Here is a 24,283-nt window from a genome sequence, read left to right as displayed (position 1 = left end):
CCCTGCTGAAAAGACAAAGAATTGTAGAATGAAGACAGCTACTACCAGCAAAGAAGCGATGAAGATTTTGCCAAGGGAAAGGTATGCTGTAACCTTTACCAGAACAACATATCTGCTCACAATGCCCTGAGCATCTGGCAGTTCCTGGCCAAGAAGAGCATCACTTTACAGAAGCTACCTCCTTACTCATACGACTTGGCCCTGTGGCATTTTTTCCCCCTCTTTCTGAAGCTCGTTGTACATCCGGGAGACTGTTTGGAAGACGCAAGGACCTGGTGGGAACCTATATTGGCTGGCTTCTGGAAAAACACTGCTAAACTAACCTCTAAATTGTTCATTTTACTATTTTTTATTATCCACAATAAATAAATCAATGATTTAATTAGTCAATGAATAGAATAAATGGATGAATTTGTGCAAGAAAGATTACTGAACTCAATATGCTTGGTAAACTGGTGTAAAGAGGGCGAGACGCCTGCGACGCTGTTCCTAATTATCTGGCGTATGCCCCGTCTGGTGACGTCATTGGATGTGACCAATCAGCGTCATGGGAATATCTTGACGATTACTCACTTGAGCGTGCGTGCGCGCGCGCGTGTGAGCCAACTAGTTGTTGGCTAGCACCTTAGCAGCTACAGTTAGCCTTTTTTTCTCGGAAACATTTCAACACACTTCCTGTTCTCGTAAAAAAAAAAAACTGCTTGACGTTCACCATGAATGGGGCTCCAGATCGAGGCTTGTCCGTCCCTCTAAAATGTCAAAGAAAACCAGGGACCCTCGCGAAATGATAAATTAGCCCTTCGTCAGTGGGAAAAAGTCTGTCTATATTTTACTTCTTATTTTTCTGACATTGCTCGCTCGCATCCTGCGAAGGAAATCTGAGATTTTTGCGAAGACTGGATGCGGAAGAAGGATATGAGGCAAGCTGGACGGCTAAAGCTAAGTGTACGGTGTGCTGGGATTCAAATGTGAGTAGCTTTTCAACTACGAGCATCATTTTACCTTCTGTCAAGATAAAGTCAGCTCACGTTAACATTTGCAACATTGCACGTTTATGTCTTGCTCATGTTTTTACGACTCCTTGTTGTTTACCCTGCTAACGAGAGTGACAGCGAGCAGATTGCATTGCAGCTAGTTCAGGCCTAGCATTAGCCGGTTTCTATATTAAATCATCTGATGTTTAACATCGAATGTCAGCGTTTGTGATTGTGTTTGCTGTAGCGATCGATTATGTGTACACACACGCCACGATGATAGCAGGTGTTGGTGCTTCGATCGGCTTCAGTTTGTCCCGATAATAACATAGTTACAAGCTAGGCGAAACTGTTTGTTAGCCTGCTAGTGCCTCTTGGAAAATGTCATCTAGATGGCAGAACACTATAATAGGCCCTCAGACTTGAGATATTATTTTTAAAACACTCCGTTTTCAATTCTTCCAGTCACGTGTTAAACTGCATCGTGGGTTATAACTGTAGTTTGTAGTGATGTACAAGTACATCCATCACACATCCTAATGAAAGATGATTTTACAATTTAGAGGTGCGGTATAAAAATCGCCTCTCAGGGTCGTTATAAACTTTTAGTATCAAGAAAAGCACTATATAAATATAATGCATTATTATACATCCGAATATGTTGACACTGGAAACTTTGTGAGTTGTGTATCCTGAGTCAAATCGTCTTTTAATCTGATGTTGTATTTTTAGTCCTTGCGGGCACTTCACTCAGTTTATTTTTCCCATCAATTTCTGTGATCTCTCTTCCAGATGAGTGTTTTCCCTCATTCTCGCTGGGTTGCCAATGTACTACAAAGTCACTCACTTGAATTCCCTTCAAGGATTAGGCTCGAGTCGCGTGGCATCATCTGTGCGAGGACAGGGCACGCAATGGTGGCAGGATGTGCAAAGACTCCTGACCTTAACTGAATTGATCAGTCATCCAGGATTCAGAAGTGTTGTTCCCCATGAGAAACTCTCGCTTGGTTGGCCATCTCCAATGGACGTTCCATCATAGACACAGGACACTGTGGCTCCAACCCCACAGTTTTCTCAGCGACCGTGTTGGAGCGGCTCTTTCATCTGTGGGTTCCCCCTGAAGGTGGAGAGATGGGCTCGCAGGCGCTTCAGATATTACGACAAGGCGTGTGGGCCTCGCTCACCGGAGGGTGGTATGTGGACCCCCATCAGAGCACTTTCTCCAACTGCTTCCATCTCTACTTGTGGATATTTCTGCTCGCATTCCCCTTTCTGCTGTACATGGTGAGCATGTTTCAGCTGAAACTCACAATTTTTTTTAATTAAGTTTGCAGTTTGTTCACTGTTAAACATTAATTTATCGTGTGTGTGTATAATTTGTTTCATGTTCTTTTACCTCACAGGCTTTCCCCGCCAGCTTGGTGATTGCAGGCTTGTACTCCGCTGCGGTGGCCATCTTTTTCACCACCATCAAAGTGGTTAACTACCGGCTGCACGCCATGTTTGACCTCGGGGAGATTATCGAGAAGAAACAGGCCTCGCTCACGCCTGACGTTCCAAGGACAGAAGATGGGGACGAAGGTTCAGGGGGCCATGATGGGAGTCATGCCAGGTGCGTGCGTGTGGTTTTTTTTTTTTAGAAAAAGGGAGGTGGCGTGAAATCCTTCAACCAAACCCTTTGAATTGTCTTCAGGGATGCTGGTGTGGAGATGACTGTGTTTCGGAAGGTCAACTCGACGCCTCCGGTGCGATGCAGCTCCCAGCACTCGCTGTTTGGACTCAACCAAGTGTCTGTAAGGAGCATCAACAATTTAGCTTTGGTCCAAAAGGCTTCTATTTGATATTCATATCATTCTTTTTATTATCCAGGAGTTCTTGCCCCAACTTGAGGATTCAGGGGGAACAAAAGGTTAGCATGTGTTTGACTTTTCCATCCAATAAGACCCGTACTGAACTTAACGTGGAAATTCTGGTGATATCAACCATTCTTTGTTTACCTCAGATATCAAGGAGTTAATGCGAGAACAGGGAAGCAATAATGTGATTGTGACTTCTGCTCATCGTGAAATGCTGCGTCAAGGCTCTCAGGACACCATCAGTAAGTCTGCTCATGCATCAGACAGCACCCTGTTTATGCTCCTCACGTAAGACCCAGCAGGAGCAATGTTTCTATCTTATTTTCACCGCTGTCCCTGTACAGGGGGTCCGAGCATGGTCCAGTCCTGCATTGCTGCTGCTCTGGGAGGTAATTTCCCAGGTCTCATTGGACTCTCCGGGCTGGCATCTGGATTTGGAGAACCGGGAGAATATCTCTCCGTACCCCCTTCACCTTCCAGTCAAGAAGATGGAGGAGAGAAAGAGCCATTGCAGCAAGTAGAGGTGCCTCAAAAGATCCCGGAGGACAATGGGTTAGCTTATTCTCCGCTCGGGCCGTCTGCTGAGTCTGGGAGTCTTGGAGATACCCCGCTGAGTCCCCTTATAAAGAGTAGCTTGAGTGAAGAGTTGAGCGAAAATCTCTTAGGGTTGGGCCTGGACCCGGTGGTGTTTGTACCTGGGACCGAGTACCCCGGTTGTCGTAGCGGGGTGGCATTAGCTGCCGGATCTACGGACAGCTGTTTCAGCGGTGGCGGTGGCGCCACCGATCGCGAGACGCTGAGCACCGTTAGCAGCTACCGCAGCGAAAAGACGGACTCCACTCAGCTTGAAAGTCCATCTTTCAGCCAACCCAAGCTCGCAGATGGACCGGCGTCTACTCCGGTGCCAACGACGGGCGCCAAGGTCACCACAGCCGCAGGCGTCCCAGCAGGACAGGATGACAGCGATACGGATAACCTGTCGGACAGCGTGTTATTGCGTTCCCCCCGCAAAGATATCTCCCCCAGTCAGGCGCTGGACCGGACACTCGTCGAAGGAGACGATTTACCGTCTGATATGATTGCACAAGCCCCCGCGTTCCACAACTCTTCCCCCTCAAGTAGCGGCCACTCTGACATTTGCGATTTGGACAGAGCCGCCCCAGTCCCCCCCCTCCCTCCGCCTCGGCAGGCCACTTCAGTGCCCTCAGGGCTGGCCCTGGGCTCAGTGTGCTCCGAGCCCTCTCTGCCCATATCGTCAACCCCGTTCCTGCTGTCCGATCAAGCCGCCCAGCAGGTCGTGCGACCCAAAGACTTGAAGCTGCTGCGGGCCAGCGGCAGTAGTGTGGGCCACAAGCCGGGCCGGCGGAAAGCTCCGCGAAGGCGAGCCGGGGCGGGAAGTAACAGTTTTGACTGCGGCTCGTACAGGCGTCATCACAATCATCGGCAACACAGAGATTACATCCCGGTGCGCAACAAGCTCGGTGCCAAGGCCTACAGCGAAAGTCTCTTTGAGGATTCCAGCGATGAGGACGACGGCAGCGACATGAGCGCGGCATCCAGTCTGGGTTCTCAGCGGCGCTACAGCTCAGATGAAGACTCCAGTTCCTCTACCTCCTGCTACTCCCCGGAACTCGCTAACGCTGGCGCCGCGTTACAGCTCCCCCCGGCTTCTCAGCCTCCTACTCCGCGGGAAAGGGATTTGGCCGAACCGGCCGGCCCCTCGCATTCACGTGCCGCTCAGCGCTCTTCGAGCACAGCCAGCGCTAAGACACACGCCAGGGTTCTGAGTATGGATGGGGCAGGTTCAAGTCAGAACAGCACAGCGGGTCCGCCTGCTGCTCTGCAGACCATGCCCTCAACTTCCACCCCTGCACCTCGCACCCTCACTGTCTCCAAGTCGGACTTGGAAGCTCGCACCATCCACATCGATTGCTTTCCGGTGTCTCATCCTCATCGGCTGGATTCCCTCGGAGGATCTTGGACCGGCAACCAGATGGCCTGGCGAGCAGGAGAGTTGACCGAAGAGGGGGCGGTAGGGGGAGGTGAGCTCATGTTTGTGCCCCTTGTTTGTTTTCAGGAGAGACATATATAGTTTCAAAATGTCTATCTTTCTTAGTTTGCACCAAACTGTTTTGTGTTTTTTTTGTTTTGGAACATCCGAGCCCGCATCAGCGCCTGCGTTTTGGTGCCATACAACTTCAGTATGAGTTCTTTTGAAGGAATCACGTCACGTATTCTGTGTAGACGTTGACAAAGTGAAACTTTTAAGCTCTGTCTCCAGATAATGGCAAGAACGACTCAGTCAGCAGTGTGAAGAGGACCCAAGCCATCCGCAGGAGACACAATGCAGGAACCAACCCGACACCTCCACCCTCCACCATGGGATCACCTCCTAGGTCAGTCCCACTCGGCAAACCCAGAGGGGGTGGGCTAATTTATTTGCAAGATGTTACTGATGCTTAGCAAAGTCTTATCATTGAAGGCTGCTTATGTCTGTCTTTAAACCGTTAGTCTGCAGGACCTCCAAAGGGCTCGGACCTCCTCCCACTCGCGGACCCGCACCCTCCCGTCCGCCTTACAGTTTGCTTCGTCAATTCTGCTCCCTCGCAGCGGCATCCACGAGGCCTCCACCTTCGACGACACATCAGAGGGAGCCGTACACTACTTTTTTGACGAGAGCGGTGAGTCGGTGGCTTTCGAGCAACGAGACGTTTTCGGCGCCAACCGCTTTGTTCCTGTCGTGTGTGGAGATGGATGTGAAGATCAATGCAACTTTCGTGTCTGTCGGTTAAATTGGAAGATAGAAGCCATTTCAGAATCAAAGCAGCGGGAAATTGCCTTTTTTCCCCCCTCTCATCATTCTTTCTGATGTGTGCCAGGAGTGAAAAGGTCCTACACATTTGGACCTGCTGGAGGAGGTTATGAAGATCCAGTTCAGTGAGTTACAAGGCTTATTATCATTTATTTGTATTCAAGCTTTACTTACTGTGAAGGAACAGCGCAAATAATAATGAAAATAATACAATTTCATGTTTTGCTTGCAGAGAAAGGGAGAGGCAGTCCCAGTCCTCAAGCTTCACCTCCACTGAGGTCCAAGAAGGAGCACCAGTCCTTTCCATGCTGCAGCCCAGACCAGTGGTCCTGCAGGGCATGCAGGTGCGCAGGGTTCCATTGGAAATGCCTGAGGTGAACTTTCTTTTCTTCTTGATTTTCCTTCAGTATAAGCGTCCCCTAGGACTCATGATCTGCTTCTCAACCTGTCTCCAGTTCGACCTGGATCACGAGTCTCTGCAGGAGTCCCAAGAGAACACGCTGATGATTGAGGAGAAGGCTAAACCCAAACAGTATTATCGCTTTTGGGTTCTGCCTGGGAAGTGGCTCAGGGTCCGTTATGATCGCTTAGCGCTTCTGGCCTTGTTGGACAGGTAAGGCTTTGCACGTGAATCAACGTGATGCAATATTTCAAAACGAAACCCGATCCTGTCATCAGGAACCGCCGTGTGGGAGAAAACGTGTTTGCTGTGGTGCTGGCCAGTCTGGTGGCCTTCCTGGGCTTCCAACTGTTGCTCCAGGGCTTTTTCAGGGACATCTGGGTCTTCCAATTCTGCCTGGTCATTGCAAGTTGCCAATACTCCTTATTGAAGGTATGCGAATCTCTGTGAAATAAATGTACCGAGATCTTATTTTCTGTATGCAAGCCAATCATTTTCTTCAAACTATTTTTTCAGAGTGTGCAACCAGACGCAGCCTCTCCCATGCATGTGAGTAATTGGGTTTGCCCTCCCGCTTTCAGGTTTTTTCCGTGTCACCTGGTTGTTATGATTTATTTACTTCCCTATTTGTTGTGAAACAGGGTCATAACTGGATCATCGTGTACAGTCGGCCTGTTTACTTCTGCTTGTGCTGCGTGATGATCTGGATCTTTGATTTATCCGGCCGTTCTGGCAGCCTGCAACCATTCTCCCTCTATGGCGTCACGTTCTTTTCCGCACATTTCCTGCTTTGTGTCCGAGATATGCTCCTGGGTAAATCTTAACACTTTACTTTGAAATTTAAAAAGAAGCACCGTTAAATCCTTTTTTTTTTTTTTTTTTTTTTACCCCCCCACAGTCTTGGCCTTGTGTTTTCCGGTCATCTTCCTGTTTGGCTTGCTACCTCAGGTCAATACTTTTATCATGTGTCTGTTGGAGCAGATCGACATGCACATTTTTGGTGGAACGGGTAAGATCGTGGCTCTTCAGCATTCAACATGTATTCATTTTGCTTTATTAGATGGGTCGCTTGAACTGCATGTTTGGGCTGCATTGATCCACTCTCACTCCTCTTTTCTCCTCAGCCACCACCAGCCCACTCTCGTCTCTGTTCAGCCTCATACGCAGCGTGCTGGTGGCCGCTCTGCTGTATGGATTTTGTCTGGGTGCCATAAATGTAAGCGCAACATGAATACTTGTTCAATACCATGTCTAAACATTGAAACCTGATGCAACAGAGGTCAATTCTGTGTTTTCTTCCCACTAAAAGGCACCGTGGGGGGACGCCCATGTGCCAGTACTCTTCTCTGTATTTTGCGGCCTGCTGCTCGCCTTGTCCTACCACCTGAGTCGCCAAAGTAGCGATCCCACCATCCTCTGGTCGGTATCTTGCTTCAGAGAGTCATTATTTAGACTTTGATCTAGACTTTACTACTGTGCATCTAAATTCTGTATCCATCTCTCACCTTTTTCCCCCCCCGGCTCAGGTCATTGGTCCGATCCAAATTACTCCCCGAGCTGGAGAATCGCACACCAGAAGATCCCCCTGTGGAGATCAAGGATCCTCTTCCAGAGAAGCTCCGCAACTCTGTGGTACAAATCTTCCTAAACGCCACACGTCTGATTTCAGAATGTCCTTCACTTAAAAGCATTTTGTCTTTCCCCTTTGCAGAAAGAAATTCTTCATTCAGACCTTGTCATGTGTCCCCTCATGGCTGTGATCACTTTTGCCATCAGTGCCAGCACGGTTTTCATTGCACTACAGGTTAGTAGAAGTTAAAGCCATTATCCGGCCACTTTTCTTCACGCCATTTGCCGACAAGTACTCACTTATTCTTCTCTGTGCTTTTTGCCCCCACAGCCTGCGCTCAGCTTTGTCTTATATATCCTGGCGGGAGTTGTCGGCTTTATTACTCACTATCTCTTGCCTCAGCTGCGCAAACAGCTTCCATGGTTCTGCCTGGCTCACCCTGTGCTCCGATCCAAAGAGTACAGTCAGTTCGAAGTCCGAGGTGAGCGTCTCATTGCTCTTCATCCGCTCGAGCTCATGTCACTGTAAAATGAAAGAGCCATTATCAGCTTCTCCCTCCAGAGGCATCACTGAGGATTAAATAAAAACCGGCAAGGTCTCAAGTTGAAGTGCTGTTGAGAAATGCATTTAACCTCTCATCAGCTCCCTGCGACTTTCACAGTGCGCCAGTACTAAATTCAGTTATTTTTCTTCTTACTGTCGAACTGGCTTGACATTTTGAGAAGTTGCAGTAGACCTTGTTCGGTTGGATTTCAGTTGTTGTTTTTTTTGTTAGTGTGAAAATAACACCGGCAATGTGAGAGCACCTTGGAATGTCACAAACTGATTTAATCACTCCGATAAAAATCAACTCTCTGGGTGTCACACCTTGCATTTATTTCTGTTTGTTCGCCAGATGCTGCACAGCTCATGTGGTTCGAGAAGCTTTATGCGTGGCTTCAGTGTGTGGAGAAGTACTTCATCTACCCAGCGGTGGTGCTCAATTCCCTCACGACAGAAGCTCGTGCCGTTGGCCAGAACCATAAAGAGCTGGACATCTAGTAAGTCACGACAAGACGTCCTTGGCTGTGGTCGCTGGAGCTACTCAACTGCTCTACGTTATGCTAAGAAGGGCAAAATTAATTTAATGACGTCAGTAATTATCAACTCGTGTTCTCCTCATTTAATTGGCTTGGAAAAACATTGCTGGTTTTAGAAAGAATGTATCCGGAGGATTTTTTTTAATGCACAATTTCTCATCATGTACTCTTGACTTGTCTTCCAGTAGCCGAGCGCTCTTCATCTCAGTGGCCGGCATGAAGCTGCTGCGTTCATCCTTCTGCGCCCCGTCGCAGCAGTACGTCACGCTGTGCTTCACCACGCTCTTCTTCCACTTTGACTACCCGCACTTCTCGGAGACCTTCTTGATTGACTACTATTTCATGTCCATTCTTTTCAGCAAGGTCGGTTTGCACGTCATAAAGCCGAAAATGTAATGAAGTAATAACGCATCCTTTTGTTTGGTTTCTCAGATGTGGGACCTGTTATATAAGTTACGCTTCGTGTTGACTTACATCGCGCCCTGGCAGATCACGTGGGGCTCGGCTTTCCACGCCTTTGCCCAGCCCTTCGCGGTACCACGTATCCTTAAATCCGATCCCACGTAAATGATTGTTGCACTTCCTCACCAGATGCCCCTTAACTCAATTTCTCTGCAGACTCTGCTGTGCTCTTTGTGCAAGCCATCTTTTCAGCCATCTTTTCAACCCCTCTCAATCCAGTCCTGGGCAGCGCTGTGTTTGTCACCTCATACACCAGGCCTGTTAAATTCTGGGAGCGGGATTACAAGTATGTGGTTGGAAACTCTGCAGCTTTATTTCACTCATGTGTGGCACAGAACTCTTGAATTTGGTCCACCTAGCATTTACTTTCTCAATAGTCCTGTAATATATATGTATTTTTTTAATTCATTGAATAATGCATTGATTGAAAATCAACTTTTGTGCAAATTCTGTCTTGTTAGCACCAAGCGAGTTGACCACTCCAACACTAGACTTGCCACTCAGCTGGACCGTAATCCAGGTATTATCATGTCTCCCCCTCTTTGTGTTAACATTATCGAAGGGATATGTAATTATTTTTCGTTTTCCTGCCAGGTGCCGACGACAACAACCTGAACTCCATTTTCTACGAGCACCTGACACGTTCGCTGCAGCACAGCCTGTGTGGAGATCTGCTGCTCGGACGCTGGGGCAACTACAACACGGGCGACTGCTTCATTCTCGCCTCAGACTACCTCAACGCATTGGTGCATATTATCGAGATCGGCAATGGCCTGGTCACCTTCCAGCTGAGGGGTCTCGAGTTTAGAGGTCAGCAGTTTAGAAAATGACCTACTTTTGCCCCTCCCACACGTTATATGTTTATATAGTTACTCTGAATGATCATCTCAGGATTTCGATTCAGCTCCTAATGCATTTTACATCTACTCCCTGCAGGCACCTACTGTCAGCAGAGAGAAGTCGAAGCCATCACAGAAGGCGTGGAGGAGGACGAGGGCTGCTGCTGCTGCGAGCCGGGTCACCTGCCTCACATGCTGTCGTTCAACGCCGCCTTCGGACAGCGCTGGCTCGCCTGGGAAGTGGCGGCCACCAAGTACGTGCTGGAGGGTTACAGCATCAGTGACAACAACGCCGCCTCCATGCTGCAAGTGTTTGACCTTCGCAAGATTCTCATCACGTACTATGTCAAGGTGAGATGTCCAGAAAGTGTAGGGGAGACCGTGGAGTCTCATTACAATTGAACCAGCCGGTTTAGGTTATAATTGGACGCCGCGTTGAAATATGACCAACAAAGATTGCTGTTTGTTATTGTCAAAGTAGTCCAACCCCAAATTTGGCTTTCCTTGCTTGTTTACTTCCTGTTTTGATTAGCAAAGTAGTTAGGACTGAATTAATTCCACTCTCCGTGAGGAGTAAAAGGCATTATGGTTCCATTGATTTCAAGACCCGAGGTGCAATAAAGTCGGCAACAAATACTTGGATCAAGCAGATTCCACAACTGACAAGATAAATCTTAGATTAACAAACAATGTATCCATTCCTTATTTAAGTTTGACTTTAACGTGCTAATATTTTATCTCTGGATGGTTCATATTTGTTTTCTCCAACAGAGCATCATTTACTACGTGAGCCGATCGCCTAAATTGGAGGAGTGGTTGGCTAACGAGGCGATTCAGGAGGCACTGCGGCCGTGTCTCGGACCCAACTACGTCGACAGCGACCCCACCTTCAACCTGAACATCGACGAGGACTATGACCACAGGGCCTCCGGGATCACACCCTCCTCCTTCTGCATGATTTATGTGGACTGGATTCAATATTGCAACAGCAGGCGGCAAACGGTTTGTCTCTTCACAGGCTTTACGTCCAACCACTTGTATTATGTTATTAGAGATGCTTTAATTTCTACTTTTGTGTTGCAGCCTGTGACGAGTGATAGAGATTCTCCTCTGGTCAGTCTATGCTTTGGATTGTGTATTCTTGGAAGAAGAGCCTTGGGCACTGCCTCCCACAGCATGTCTGCAAGGTGAGAGCTCCATCTCGGACTGAACTAAAGTTGCTTTGATGCTTGTCTAGTGCAACTGTCCACAACCTGCTCTGATTTTGCCAGCTTGGAGCCATTCCTCTACGGCCTCCACGCGCTCTTCAAGGGAGACTTTCGCATCACGTCTCCACGGGACGAGTGGGTCTTTGCAGATATGGACCTGTTGAATCGAGTTGTGGCGCCCGGAGTGCGGATGTCCCTCAAGTTGCATCAGGTAGCGCTTCACTGAGCACCAGGCAACATCTTCACAGGCTTACATTTGGTCGTGCTCTACCGCAGGACCACTTCACATCCCCGGATGAGTATGAAGACCCCACGGTGCTATATGACGCCATCACCACCAACGAGGAGAAAATGTTGATATCACACGAGGGCGACCCCGTTTGGCGCAGCGCCATCCTCGCCAACATGCCATCACTTTTGGCGCTGCGTCATATCATGGACGACGGCAGTGATGAGTACAAAATCATCATGTTGAACAAGAGGTTCCTCAGCTTCCGGGTCATCAAGGTTGTACATCCTTTGTCTAATCTGTACTTACATTTATGTCCATTGTGGGAGCGCAGCTCAGGCATATTTTCAGACTAACACTACTGACCAGCCTTGTACTCCCCCTACAGGTAAACAGAGAGTGCGTGCGTGGGCTGTGGGCGGGGCAACAGCAGGAGCTGGTCTTCCTGCGCAACCGCAACCCAGAGCGCGGCAGCATTCAGAACGCCAAACAGGCCCTGAGGAATATGATCAACTCGTCGTGCGACCAGCCCATCGGCTACCCCATCTACGTGTCCCCCCTCACCACGTCGTACGCCGGTGGACATGGTCAGCTGCGCTCCGTGTGGGGGGGACCTGTCAGCCCCCACAACATCTACAACTGGCTCATCAATAGCTGGGACAGGTACCCTAGACTGTTTTGGACCCAAAGACTTCCCATGGCTGTGAGCGTGACAAGTTGGCTTGTCTCCAGGATGCAGAAAGGATGCGGCGCCGGTTGCAACAGCGGCGGAAACATCGAGGACTCGGACTGCGGCGGCGGCTCCACCTCCATCACGACCAACGTCGCCATCCACACCACGCAGAGCACACCAGCCTCTGGCCTTCCCCAGCCTCACATCACCACCATGCAGCCCTCATTGGGTAAAACGCTCTACTTTCTCCAACTCCTCAGTAGCTGAAGCAGAAAATAATGAGCACTAGATAAATAAGATGTAAGAAAATACAGAATCAAGAAAGCAATGAAATGATTGATTGGGCTGAATGAATAAAGCGAAAAATAGAATACATTTTAGTTCAACGATAAAAAGGCACTTACTTGGTAGGCTCAAGGTGTAATTGTTGTTTTTGTCCACCAGGTACGGACAATCCAGTCGGCCCAACACAAAACTGGCCTCACCACCCCCAACCACTCCCACTGGCTCTACTCAGCCAATCAGAGGGCAGAATAGAAGCAGGCCTCCTCTCATCCCTCCAACGCACATCCTCCATCCAGGGCCTGCTGGGTCAGCAACTGTCCAACTCGCAACTCTCCTTCAGCGGCTCCGTGGCGCCGCCGTCTCTGCCGGTGCCCGAGTGCATCTGCCCTGCCAGCTTCCTGGACAACTCAAGCCACAGGACGGGCCAGCGGGCTGGCCTCGCCCAGGGCAACATGCTCCACTTTGAGAGCCATTTTGGGAAGTGGAGTTTTTCCAGCAGAAAGGGCTTTAACGGTCCGGCGGCAGCGGAGGGTGATGGAGCAAGCGTCCACACCATACGCACGCAGGTGAGGACCACTAACAAAATTGCTTATCTTAAATAATTCATTTTGAATTAGGTCACCTGCTGATTTGTTGCTCTTTGTGATATAAATCAGCCGCTGCCCCCGGGCCCCCCACAGGAGGCCAGTCCCACACAAGATCCGCTGGGAGCGACGCGGGCGGTGGAATCCTGCCTGCTGCCAGCAGGAGACACCACCACGCCGCCTGACCAATCCACAGAGTTGCCTTTACTTGAGCACCTGCGCTGATTATTGACACCCCACCCTCCCCCCTTTTGGGTAACAGCACACTGGACGGCACCCCCCACGCCCCCATCAAGACTCATTATATCAATGTTTATTCCACATGGATTCACAAAACACGATGCGGTCTTAAAGCACGTTCCACGTCAACTCCTGACGCTACTCCCAAAGTCATCTTAGTGAGGCTCAGATGCGCTGCGCGTGTATGTGTGTGTGTTTGTGTGTGTACGTGAGTGTATGTGTGCTAAAAGGCCAGGAAGGCCAGTGCAATTCCAAGGATCTTTTTTCTTTCCTTTTGCTCAACAATTATTTTTATAAACTGGAACATGGAAGATCCTGCTTTGACTGTGTGGAGACCACGAGAAGCCTTGTTCAGTTTTTCCTCCCAACTCAGAAGTTCTCGCCGGTATTCAGTCCAGAGGAACAAAATTGAAATTTCAACAGCCGACGGTTTTTATGGTGCATCTCCTCCCCCGACCGGCGCAGGGTGCTCAGGCCGCTTGTTTACAACCTCTGAGTCCAGCCTGAGAAATTGTGTTGATCACAAACTTTTTTCTTTTTTTTTCTATTTGGGGAGTTTTGTTCTTCTTTACTTGAAGATGGAGGCGTCGGTGTCGCGCCAGTCAATTGGAGACACCCGCCAGCCCGCATCGCATCCAATAAGGAGGATGGGAGGGGGCAAAGGGGTCTGCTTCCTTGTCGCTCCTACTCGACTACTGCTTCTGCATCCCCCCCCCCACCCCCGCTACTACTAACTAGCTAACAGAGTCACCACTACTACTGCTTGAATCCAGCGTTTTAGTTGGAACGAAAGGACAAAAACTGAAAACAAAGGATAAATATTTATTGGAGGAAAACGGTCTTACATATTTGGGATTCATTTGTATCATGTGCTGATGTTAAATTGGCAACTTGCGTTTTTTGTTTTGTCATCCCTTCTTCAAACCAGTGTTACAATTTTGTCATCTCAACAGGGGTTGCGTGTGTGTGTGTGTGTGTGTGTAACTGGAAGTACACGAAGAAGTCACTCTGTGTTGGGTTTCTTCCCCATCTTGCACTCTGCCTCACTCTGGATTGACCTCAGTGATCAGATAATGCAGTAGAATACAAAATAAGACCCTGCAGAATGATCAAACTGTGGCAAGCCGCCCAAATTCAAAGTAGATTGGTGGTGGGTGTCATTCTCCCACTGAAATCCCCAAGTAGCCGTCTTAACATTTTTTTCTTTTTATGAAACCGCAGCAGCCAGTTGAACTTTTCTTTCTTCCTTACTTTGCTCAGAGAAAGCAAAGCACAAAACGGTGGTCAGAGCCGGGTGTCAGTTGAAATAAAAAGGGATTTCCTAATCTCTGCAACTATGTACAGCATGTTTCATATATAAATATATATTTAAAAATATAAACCTATTTTATTATGATTGAAAATTCTGGGTTTTTTTCTGTTTAAGACACTAAGTCCGTTTAGCGTCACATTTGAAATGTGCAATTTGGGAAGATTTAGTTCTGTTTTTCCCTTTCTTTCCTTTTTTATTTGTACCCCATCTCTTCATCTCTTATTATTTTAGTTTTTCTCACAGGGGAATCTTTATTTAAGTCAATGTTCAATGTTCTGTACAGTTTTTTAAGTGATTTTTTTCCCTTCTATTTAAATTAAAGATTTTTGTGTCTTTGTTTGCAGCTTGAGTGCTCTAGGTTTTTTTATTTTTCCTTCTCCAGAATCAAAGTATAGTTGGAATGTTGAGGCCTCTTCTCTCCCTCGTGTTAGTGACAATTCTCTTAAAATCACAAATGAATGAAATGGCACAGTCATGATTTGTAGGATTTATTTAAAAAGCAGCATGTCATCATACGAAAATGTCTTACACAAAGGAGCGCTTCATTAAGGATGGAGTATAGCGGATCTCATTGTAGCCCTCCTCATCCTCCTCCTCCTTGGAGAGCCTCCATCGGCCGTCCTGGCCTGTACGATGAAGCCACGTCATGAGCACCACCAAGGCCAGCAGCATCAAGCTCATGGACAAAGTCAGCAGCACCCCCTCCAGGATGCCTGAAGAATTCCCTGCCACCGCTGCCAGTTATCAAAAACATATCAGTGTATATGGATTTTGGATTACGAGAGGGAGAAAAAAAAAAGTGGTCACCGCTGAAGACGGACAGGTTGACGTAGCAGTTCTCCGTCCCAAGGACGTTGGAAGCGGAGCAACGATACACGCCGGATGTTTGTGAGGACACATTGACAATCTGGACTGAACCCGACAGCTCGCCTGGGAAATAATCAATACATTTTCAGTAATGCATTCAATACAGACAACGCCAAAGTTGCGCTTTCAAGACCACAATTGCGCTTTCTTTCCGCTAGATGGCAATGTTTCCATAGGATTGGACAAATGGCATTGAATTTGACCCATTTCACCTGGGCAACGTTAGGGTTAGGGTTTGCCCGGATATGTTTTCTTGTTTATTTACACCCTATCCGGGCGCGCGGTCGGGTGTAGTAAATTCATGAAAATGTGCGGTATTCCTTTTTTTTCCGCGGGATCAATTAGCATTTGTTTAATTTGACTGAAGTTTTGCATGACGTTTGAGAGGACTTTTTTTATATCATGCGGGGTACACCACCGTTACAGGTGTGTGTGACGTAGACACTGGGAGGGACCCGAAAAATAAGTTTATCTGGAAAATTGACTAACGTCCTTTATTCCAGAACACCGGGCACACAGAATGGACAAGAAAACAACGAGGGAAAAATCTAAATATGATATAAATAATGAGGTGAGTTTCTTTATTTGTTAAAATAATATCCTTGCGACACGACTGATTTGTTATTTACATTATTACACTGAAAAGATGGTAAAAAACGTTTTGTGAAAGATGGTGCTATTATTTATAATGTCGGCATGTTGTTTGGGTTTTTAAGTATCATATCTGTGTCTCAAAAACGGGTTGAGCAGAAAATCAAAATATGGTCACCCTAGCCTACGCTAGCTTTTAAATGATGCCCATTTTAATTGGCAATTGGTTGGCAAAATATTGAATAAATTTTCTTTGACATTTCCTACATAGCCATTTTTACTCTCTGGGCTGAAGGTGGTGACTTTGGTGGCCTCAATTTTCCACAAAAGTAAAATGGTGTTTATTTTATTTTAGTTGTACCACCCCCATCTTCAAGGCTAAGGGCTCTCTTCTCTAAAAAAAATTACCATTCAAGGGTGGCATTAAATTGCTGACACAGACATTAAATAGAAGAACTCATTTGGTATGGAGTAAAGATCAAATTCTAACCCTCCATGTTGATAGGAAGTGAAATTTCCTCTGGGTTGAGTTTATCCCAGTGGATCTCCGGAGTGGGAATGCCCTCGGCAACCGAGCAGGACAACGTGACGCTACCCCCCGCGTCTGTGTTGCCGTCCCACTGGCACGCGGGCAGCGATGGTGCCACTGTTGGCGCAATCAGCAGATTAACATTGTTATTGACATGAGAAGTAAAAATGTGTGTCTAAACATACCTAAAACAGTGAGCTGGAGTTCTCCTATGCCGGGATCTGCCGTTTCTGGAGGGTTGTTGACCATGCAGCGATAAATCCCAGCGTCCGACACGTGAGTATCGTTCACCATGATGTCTGCACTCCATGGGATACCTTCCAAACAAGCGGGTCACCTTCTTTTAGTTGCTTTGTCTAATCCTTGTTTTAAAAAAACTAAATCATGCCTATACCTGTAAAGCCCACCCTGCCGATGAGGGAGGGGTCTTCTATAATCTGGCCGTGGTCATACACAATCACCTGTAAGGAATTCTTGCTCTTGGAATCATGATGTCACAATTTCTTCCAGGAAAACTAAGAATAAGTGTGTAGACCTGAATGGGGGATTCCGGACTGGAGAAGGGAGCCATGGTCCAGATTATGTTGAGTCGGGAGAGGGGGCTGGAGGTGAAGAAGGAGCAAGGCAGGATGACGTAATCCCCTCGGACCACTTCCACCGTGGATTCTCTCATGGTCACCCTCAAAGCATCTCAGGCAAGAAATGAATGAATGGAGAATTGCTTGTTATGCAAAATGCTTGTTACAAGCGCTAGATGTCAGTGATCAACACGGATCATAGTACCTCATTGCCTTCATAATGACGATAACGTAGTGGTGTGAGAAACCTTTCTAACTTTTCACTCTCACCCATTTATGTGTGCGAGTACGTGTGTGTGTGTGTGCGTGTGTTTGCATGCGTGAGTTTTTAATTGAACTCGACAGCACTGACGTGGAGCCAAAACCATTTGCAGGCGGAGTGGAAAAACAACCCACTTGCTCTCAAACATTTGTTTGTGCATGCAGCATATAATATTATCCACTGCTAAGCTAATGCTAAGGTTTGGACTTAATTATGTCAGGTGACAACACCACAATAATAGGAACAGGATTTTACAGTGTGTGTGTGCATGTGTTTGAGAAAAATCCACCTGCTGCTGAACCTTACCCTCAATTCATAAATATTACTAATTATTACATTCTATTATTATTAATATTGTGAAAACCTGATGTGCTCGAGGAAAAAATGAGTGCATATTCGGAATCAACGTAAAAGCAAAAGTTTTCTTGCATCTCTGATTAAATACTGTAGTAAAGATGAAAAAAAAAACATACAGCAAAATACTTAATCAATGCACTCTGCAATCAAAAGTGAGCCTATAAAGTTGGATTACAAGAGAAGTGAACTCACTTGTCTGAAGGGCCGCAAAGCAGACGCACAGGGTCCAGAGCGTGTGTCGTCCCGGTGCACCCATGGCTGACAGGAGGCAGTGTGAGAAACGAGCGAGTTTCTCTTCACTCCCCCCACCCCCACCCCGTGTGCCAAAAATGAAAACTAGGCATGCATGATTAATGTATTGAGCAACGCTGCTTCATTTCACCTCTAATTGTCAGCTTGGTGGAGAAAACAAAGGCAGCATTATGGCCACGGGCCATCATCAGGGAACATTTTTTTTATCTGGGAAAAAAAAATCCTTACTATGCTTGGTTAAAAAAAAGTATGAACAAAAACCCAAAGTTATATTCTGCCCTGCACTGAAGAGTGCAGGAGTCTTCCTTGCTGATGATTGAATGCATTTATTGCAGAAGAGCTGTCCCGTTGTGAAAAATGACTGCAGCACTTATGTCACAACAACGCACTTGCAAGCTGCACGGCCCGGATCACGGCGGAGCACAATTTGACCTTTTGAGCATCGGATACATGATCGATACCAGACTGCATGTTTATGATGGGGTCCACAAGAGGCGTAGCAAACCCAGACATGCAGCATCAGGGAAATGACGCTCACCGTGCGGTGTGGATCGACCCTGGGGCCGCATTACACAAGCCCAATCTGCACTGCAGAACTTTTCCCTGCTCATCACAAACACTCTGACAAAAGTGCCCGCATACACACCCCGAGTCAGCAGTGGGGCCGAGGGAGGGAGGGAGGGAGGGAAGGCATATGGGGGAAGGTGATGGTGGCACGTGGCCAGCGCAGAGGACAGGCAAAAGTTGCTAGATAGCCTGAGGGGTGAGCAGAAGGAGGAGGAGTCAGCTGCTTTTGGGGGTCTCCACTGGCAGCGTCTCCTCCCGTCCGGCTGCCTCTCCTCTCTAATTGTCTCTCTAGCTTGGCCGCTCCTGCAATGTAACAGCCGCTGCAGCTGCAGTGAGAATGCGGACTGGCGGATTCTCCTTGAGTGAACCCTGACGGTGCAGCACGGTGAGAGTTGGCCGCTGAGCCGCGCGCTCCGGGCCACGGAGGAAACACAAGCAGGTAGGTTCATATTTGAAGGACACTGAAACTTTTCCGTCCGTATGATGTTTCATTGGTAGTTACAATTGTTTTGTGTTTTCTTCAGAAGCATCCATTACGCCAAATAAAGTGCTGAGTGTGGCGAAAGGACATTGTCGCAAATCTGGCTGTTGAAACGCTTCGGAGTGAAATTCTTGTATGGACATGGACGTCCGTGGGATCTGGGTCGATGCCCTGACGCTGGGCCATCCACACACAACCTTGAACCTGGTCCTCGCACTACTGCTTGGTAATGTCATCAACTGTTTCAACTCCCATATTGTCGTTTTGCTTTGGCGGCTGATGCTTCAAAATGAGATTCTCCGCTAAATTGATTTTTAATGAGTTAAGTTGTGAGGAACGGATGTGGTCAAGACTGACTCAAGCATTTGGAGAGCATCAAAAATCATTCAGCGTTAATGCACAAGATGCTCTTATTTGTTTTCAATTCGCTTTGCATTATTCATACAGGCACTTAATGGGATAAAATTTAAAAAAACATGTGACATCTCTGAAACTTCAGCTCCAAATGTTCTGCTTTACTCGCCATAGTCAGAACAAGGTGACAGCAACTCTGACACCAGATTATGACTTGTGAATTTTGTGTGGCGGGTGTAATTGTCACAAACACAGGAGAGGTGTTAGTCGCGCTTCACCCTTACTGTTACTATTTTTGCAAACTCACCATGCACCATAGCACAAGAGGAATTGCGATAGCGAGGGCGCGATGTGAAGGAATCAATATCAGTCTCTCACACATGTGACCTCCTTCACTCCCCCCCCCCATTTGCTGCAAAGATGCTCTCCCTCATTTCGACCTTGATGTTATTATGAGCAAATTGTGAACTGCATCGTAAGACAGCTTGTTTGGATTTCGCATTGTTTCCCCCTCTGTCATTGCACCTGTGCCTTGAGTTGTGCACAATGCTGTGTCAGCATGTAGTTTCCACAATACACACTAGATGGAAGCATTAAACACAAGTGGAGAAACGCTGGCGGACTCGCATGTGCTGCATTTAGAAAGAAAGTGGGCTAATGCTAACGTGTCGCTCCTCAGTTGTGAAGCCTGCTCAGGCCTTGGAGATGATTGTCGGCAAGATTCCTATCCTGTACGCCGTCAATGGCAGCACGGTCATGTTGCCCTGCTCATACGCCAGCTGCATCGGCATTGAGAACCTTTACTTTAAATGGGAGTTCAATAACAATGGCACCATGGAAACGGTAAGCCCTCCAAAATGGCGGCCAGTTGTGCGTGGGTTGACGGCTTTCCTCTTTTCCCATCAAGGTGTGTGATGCTGTGATACCGTCAGAGGGGGTGGTGCCAAAAGTGAAGATGCATAAAGAGCGCTTTGAATTTGTGGGCAAGAATCAAAACCACAACATTTCCATTTTGTTGTGGAACATCACCTTTGAGGATGGAGGCCAGTACACTTGCTTTGGACGCAACCCCAAAGAAAAGTTAAAGAACCACAGCGCCATCTTCACGCTCGTTGTGGTGGACAAGCGTGAGCGACTCAATCTTCTCTGGTCTCGTCGTTGATGTATATTGCGGCCGGTGACTTCTGTGTTTTCCGCAGTGACGGAGGTGGACAACACGCTGACGATCATCATAGCTTCCGCTGTGGGCGGAGCTATTGCGCTGCTCATGGGCTTCATGCTGCTGAAGAACTTCACTCTCTTTGTTCTATCCAAGCTTGAGGAGAAAAAGTGAGTTCATGTTCCTTCCATATAATGAACACAATTTGGATGAGGTGAGATGGTGCTGTTTGGGATGCTGTTGATGTCTGTTCTTCTTCTCCAACAACCCCCTTCTTCCCTCCTCCAACCGTCGAGCAGTAAGGAGTGCCTTGTAACTTCATCAGGGATCGACAACACAGAAAACGGCCTCTCAGGAACGAAAGTAGACTCAAAACCCAAACCTACAAAACAGAAATGAGGACATGCATGCATTTTAGAAACCTTAGGAGTGCTTTTCGTGCCTGCCTGGCTTTGATTTTCAAATGTACATGCTATGCACAGGAGAAAAGATTTTAGATGCTTTTGTCAAACGTGATTTACACGTATGATTCAACCAAAGACACCAAGGTTCAATATTTAGCCCTCCTTTATGTCAAATTGAATTAGTTCTCCGCATTTTTCCTTCAATACAAAAGCGCTCTTTTTATTTTTCCAAGCAGGTTTGCTGAACAGGGCTTTACTCATCATTAGCGTCAGTGTAAAATGTAATATAAATGCAAAGTATGGATACATTACATGCAAATATTACAAAAGTAGGGATCATCTCACTTGAACTCGACAATCCTCTTAATGTCCTACCAGTGTTGCTGCTTTCATAAAAAACAATTAATGCAATTCATGCATGTGACATGAGTCTGCATTTAGAACGCTTTAAAAAAAACAAAAACAAAATACAACGCGGGTTATATATTCTATTCCACTGACAGTAATAATAGTTTTAGCTCTGCGAGGTCAATTAATAAAACCTCATATACTACAAAATCATATCCTATTTTTATGGCCATGCATTGTCCGTGTCCAGTCATGGTTCATTTGTACTGTATTAATCCACGCAAATGTTTTACCACAGTTATTTGAATGGCAAAGCGAAAAAGATGTTTTGCCCAGTGAATTGCGAAGTACCTCCGTGACCACGTGACTAGCTCTCATATGGGTAGTGTGTTACCAGTGTTCTGCCAGTCGGCGTGTCAAGATGAGCAACACATCAGGAAATCAATTTACGTTTTATATTTATAGAATTGCACCTTGAAAAGATTACCTCTGGATTGTGAGGCAAACAAATGCTGGAGGAGATCAACTAAAGTGTGAATGGGCAACGGGTGTTACGTCATCATCCTGTAGTGGGATTTTTTAATTTATTTTAGAATACAAATTATACTGTGCCTCCATTCTTTAACCGCTGGCTATTAGCAATACTATAATAACAGATGGCTAGGTTGATATTATACGCCAGTGGTTGATGAAGAATTCCGTTTGACGGAAATTGAAATCATTTTTTCTGAAATGATTCCAGATTACTGACAACCATATTTGTTGATATTGTGATGGACCTCTGAATGTAGTTCAGTTTGTTTATGTATATTCTGATGGAGAGGGCAGTGTGACGATCATCAGTTCTATGCAAGTTACAAAATGAGTGCATGCTCTGGCTGTAAAAAAAAAAAAAAAAATTGTAACACTGATCCTCTGAGTCACTGTGATGATATCGCAAGCAATACAATTTATTATTATCTGGATTAGGATGTTGGGTTGCAAGGAGAAAGGAGAACATCCAAAAAGAACCATCTCGGACCCCATCATCAGAATCTGCAGTGTGCAGACTTGCCCCATCATTCTCCATCGCTGCACGCAAATATTCGCCTCTAGCTTGCCCACAGATGTTAGGCGTTAACCTCTGAACCTGTTTGGTACTGAAAGAACGAAATAAAGTTTGGAGCAAAATATGCCTTGTCTTGCTTGTTTTGTCAGGGTACACTTAAACAAAAGCAACATCTACGGCTTTGCCACCGTTACCTCAAAAGACTAACTTGCAAATTTAAGTCAATCATTTGGGGAACAAACTACAGCACAATACAAGACACACAACAGGTTGAACCTGTCCCCCTTTGTTGCAAACACTTGGTATATTCCAATTACCTGCAGTAATTCAGCGCGAGTGCAACTTTACCAGCGCTTGTCACAAAATGTAGCAACCTGATGATCCTTCAAGCAACCTTTTCCTATAGGTAAGAAAGGTAACACATGATAACTATGGAATACGTCACTACAAGAATGCGCGTGGAGTTAATTGTTTAATGAACCTCAAAAAAGACAATGGCTGGACCTCAGACTAATTAGCACTGTGTAGCACTTGATTGACATTTTTAAGGCTGTACCTGATGGAACCTTTACTAGCCTAGCATAGCTGGCTAACATAAAGATAGTTTTTCTTATGCCTCAATCCCACTAATCACACGTTAGTCACTCTTGTGTGCAACTCTGAACAAAGCACACGCCATCAACCGGTTTGCATTAAGTTTGCACAACAAAGTTGCATTATTCTTTTTTTTGGGGGGGGGGGGGGGGGGTGCATTAAAACCGGGCTGCATGTTTTATTATATTCAACCAGCAGGCGTCAGCAGTGTGTTAAATCTCTGCACAGATATCAGCTGCTATTGGATGCGTTGCAGAACGGTTTATGAGAGTACACAACACAGTTTAACTTGGAGGTTTTCCCAACCATTTTTGAGACACTATGGTAGTTTTAGTTTATTGTTTAGCCCATATTATTATATCAATAACTGTGCAAGGAGGGAGACGAAGCCTAGGGCTTGTAAAGAGCTCCACTCCTTCTAACCCCCAATTCCAACCCTTAATGCTGAGTGCCAAGCAGGGAGGCAATGGGTCCAGTCTTTTTTACAGTCTTTGGTATGACCCGGCCGCGGTTTGAACCCACAACCTTCCAGTCTCAGGGCGGACACTCTAACCACTAGGTCACTGAGCTGGTTTGCAGTTAAAAAAAAATAATAAAAAAAAAATAAAAAATAAAATAAAATAAAGACTCGGCACATCAGCAAACTACAATGTCGCTCAAAATATCTTGTCTCGTTACTCAGGAATTTACATTACAGGCCCCCTGCCTGTTGAACATGAACTTTTGAAGTCAATTGAACATTCTGCCATCTAGTGGAAGGGCGTTAACTGCTCTGTCACGTTAATCGTTGACATATCAGCACAAATAGTAGATCTCAGACTATAGTTACGTGAACTATAATCATTTCGCACTGCGTATCTGATGAGAAATATAGGTGGTTGTAGATAGAATCGTGACAATATTAACTTAGCAAAATGGTTAAAAAAATTAAAGGTTGGTAACTTGAGTTTTTAAGTTTAACAATTTTCATAATGAAATTTCATTATGAAAATTGTTAAACCATCGTTTGAATTTTTTTTAATTAAAAAATAAAATGCGACCATGCAGCAATAACGCACACAATCCTACGTTGCACCTCATGAAATGTTTTTTGTTACATCTTGTTCGTTTTCAGTACAATTTAAAATGTATTATTTAATAAGCTGGATCTGATCTATAGCCCCTCTTTTTTTTAGATTTAAGTAAACTGTAGAGACTTTCCCATTTTGTGTTTAGATGTTATAAAAACCTACATTTTTGCTGTACCTTCTGTCACAGACAACCCCCCCCCCCCCCCCATCCACCCAACCAATGCTTGAGCGCACAGCTGCGCTCCATTCTCATTGCTTTTTGCAGAGGAAAACATATGATACCAATGTAATAGAAGTCC

At 46.3% G+C, this 24,283-nt stretch overlaps 3 protein-coding genes across 5 annotated transcripts; 2 read left to right on the top strand and 1 right to left on the bottom strand.

Moving 5' to 3' along the window:
* The first annotated feature begins 590 nt into the window (after positions 1 to 590).
* LOC133168110 (pecanex-like protein 3) lies at positions 591 to 14,866 on the top strand. 3 transcript variants are annotated; one of them, XM_061299380.1, is made up of 36 exons: positions 591 to 968; positions 2,098 to 2,258; positions 2,378 to 2,586; positions 2,668 to 2,767; positions 2,844 to 2,883; positions 2,977 to 3,072; positions 3,175 to 4,872; positions 5,112 to 5,226; positions 5,342 to 5,511; positions 5,710 to 5,767; positions 5,875 to 6,016; positions 6,098 to 6,255; positions 6,321 to 6,474; positions 6,559 to 6,591; positions 6,684 to 6,855; positions 6,941 to 7,051; positions 7,167 to 7,258; positions 7,352 to 7,461; positions 7,569 to 7,674; positions 7,754 to 7,846; positions 7,943 to 8,093; positions 8,508 to 8,652; positions 8,877 to 9,054; positions 9,124 to 9,232; positions 9,310 to 9,439; positions 9,615 to 9,673; positions 9,748 to 9,963; positions 10,090 to 10,343; positions 10,764 to 10,994; positions 11,076 to 11,179; positions 11,264 to 11,411; positions 11,477 to 11,707; positions 11,818 to 12,092; positions 12,162 to 12,331; positions 12,547 to 12,953; positions 13,044 to 14,866. In XM_061299380.1, the coding sequence occupies exons 2-36, from the start codon at positions 2,106 to 2,108 to the stop codon at positions 13,194 to 13,196; spliced, it is 6,771 nt and encodes a 2,256-aa protein (XP_061155364.1). In that variant the 5' UTR covers positions 591 to 968; positions 2,098 to 2,105; the 3' UTR covers positions 13,197 to 14,866. The 3 variants fall into 3 exon arrangements, with proteins under 3 accessions (XP_061155364.1, XP_061155365.1, XP_061155363.1); XM_061299381.1 differs by having other exon boundaries at positions 1,767 to 2,258; positions 13,068 to 14,866; XM_061299379.1 differs by having other exon boundaries at positions 1,767 to 2,258.
* A 182-nt stretch (positions 14,867 to 15,048) lies between these two features.
* On the bottom strand, positions 15,049 to 17,964 carry zgc:165604 (uncharacterized protein LOC792578 homolog). The gene is made up of 7 exons (XM_061299382.1): positions 17,900 to 17,964; positions 17,046 to 17,200; positions 16,905 to 16,971; positions 16,696 to 16,827; positions 16,472 to 16,627; positions 15,331 to 15,453; positions 15,049 to 15,257 (listed from the first exon to the last, which is right to left on the bottom strand). The coding sequence occupies exons 1-7, from the start codon at positions 17,961 to 17,963 to the stop codon at positions 15,049 to 15,051; spliced, it is 906 nt and encodes a 301-aa protein (XP_061155366.1). The 5' UTR covers position 17,964.
* A 737-nt stretch (positions 17,965 to 18,701) lies between these two features.
* On the top strand, positions 18,702 to 22,444 carry LOC133168265 (sodium channel subunit beta-4-like). Its single transcript, XM_061299715.1, has 6 exons — positions 18,702 to 18,965; positions 19,051 to 19,233; positions 20,041 to 20,204; positions 20,269 to 20,488; positions 20,561 to 20,690; positions 20,820 to 22,444. Exons 2-6 carry the CDS (start codon positions 19,143 to 19,145, stop codon positions 20,917 to 20,919), a joined length of 705 nt encoding a protein of 234 aa, XP_061155699.1. The 5' UTR covers positions 18,702 to 18,965; positions 19,051 to 19,142; the 3' UTR covers positions 20,920 to 22,444.
* The last annotated feature ends 1,839 nt before the right edge of the window (positions 22,445 to 24,283 follow it).

This window comes from Syngnathus typhle, linkage group LG15 (genome assembly GCF_033458585.1).
Source record: "Syngnathus typhle isolate RoL2023-S1 ecotype Sweden linkage group LG15, RoL_Styp_1.0, whole genome shotgun sequence".
Taxonomy (NCBI): Eukaryota; Metazoa; Chordata; class Actinopteri; order Syngnathiformes; family Syngnathidae; genus Syngnathus; species Syngnathus typhle.
Note: the sequence above shows the minus strand (reverse complement) of the source record. Positions and strands in the feature narration are given on the sequence as shown.

What these genes read in the sequence shown, in the direction of transcription:
- zgc:165604 (XM_061299382.1), bottom strand. Translation starts at nt 17,963, where the DNA reads ATGGGTGCACCGGGACGACACACGCTCTGGACCCTGTGCGTCTGCTTT. An exon ending in CTTTGCGGCCCTTCAGACAA is followed by an intron (nt 17,201 to 17,899) that starts GTGAGTTCACTT and finishes TTCTTGCCTGAG; the next exon opens with ATGCTTTGAGGGTGACCATG. An exon ending in ACTTCCTATCAACATGGAGG is followed by an intron (nt 15,454 to 16,471) that starts GTTAGAATTTGA and finishes ATTATTTCCCAG; the next exon opens with GCGAGCTGTCGGGTTCAGTC.
- LOC133168110 (XM_061299380.1), top strand. Translation starts at nt 2,106, where the DNA reads ATGGGCTCGCAGGCGCTTCAGATATTACGACAAGGCGTGTGGGCCTCG. An exon ending in CATAAAGAGCTGGACATCTA is followed by an intron (nt 8,653 to 8,876) that starts GTAAGTCACGAC and finishes CTTGTCTTCCAG; the next exon opens with TAGCCGAGCGCTCTTCATCT. An exon ending in TCCACACCATACGCACGCAG is followed by an intron (nt 12,954 to 13,043) that starts GTGAGGACCACT and finishes GATATAAATCAG; the next exon opens with CCGCTGCCCCCGGGCCCCCC.
- LOC133168265 (XM_061299715.1), top strand. Translation starts at nt 19,143, where the DNA reads ATGGACATGGACGTCCGTGGGATCTGGGTCGATGCCCTGACGCTGGGC. An exon ending in ACAATGGCACCATGGAAACG is followed by an intron (nt 20,205 to 20,268) that starts GTAAGCCCTCCA and finishes TTTCCCATCAAG; the next exon opens with GTGTGTGATGCTGTGATACC. An exon ending in GCTCGTTGTGGTGGACAAGC is followed by an intron (nt 20,489 to 20,560) that starts GTGAGCGACTCA and finishes TGTTTTCCGCAG; the next exon opens with TGACGGAGGTGGACAACACG.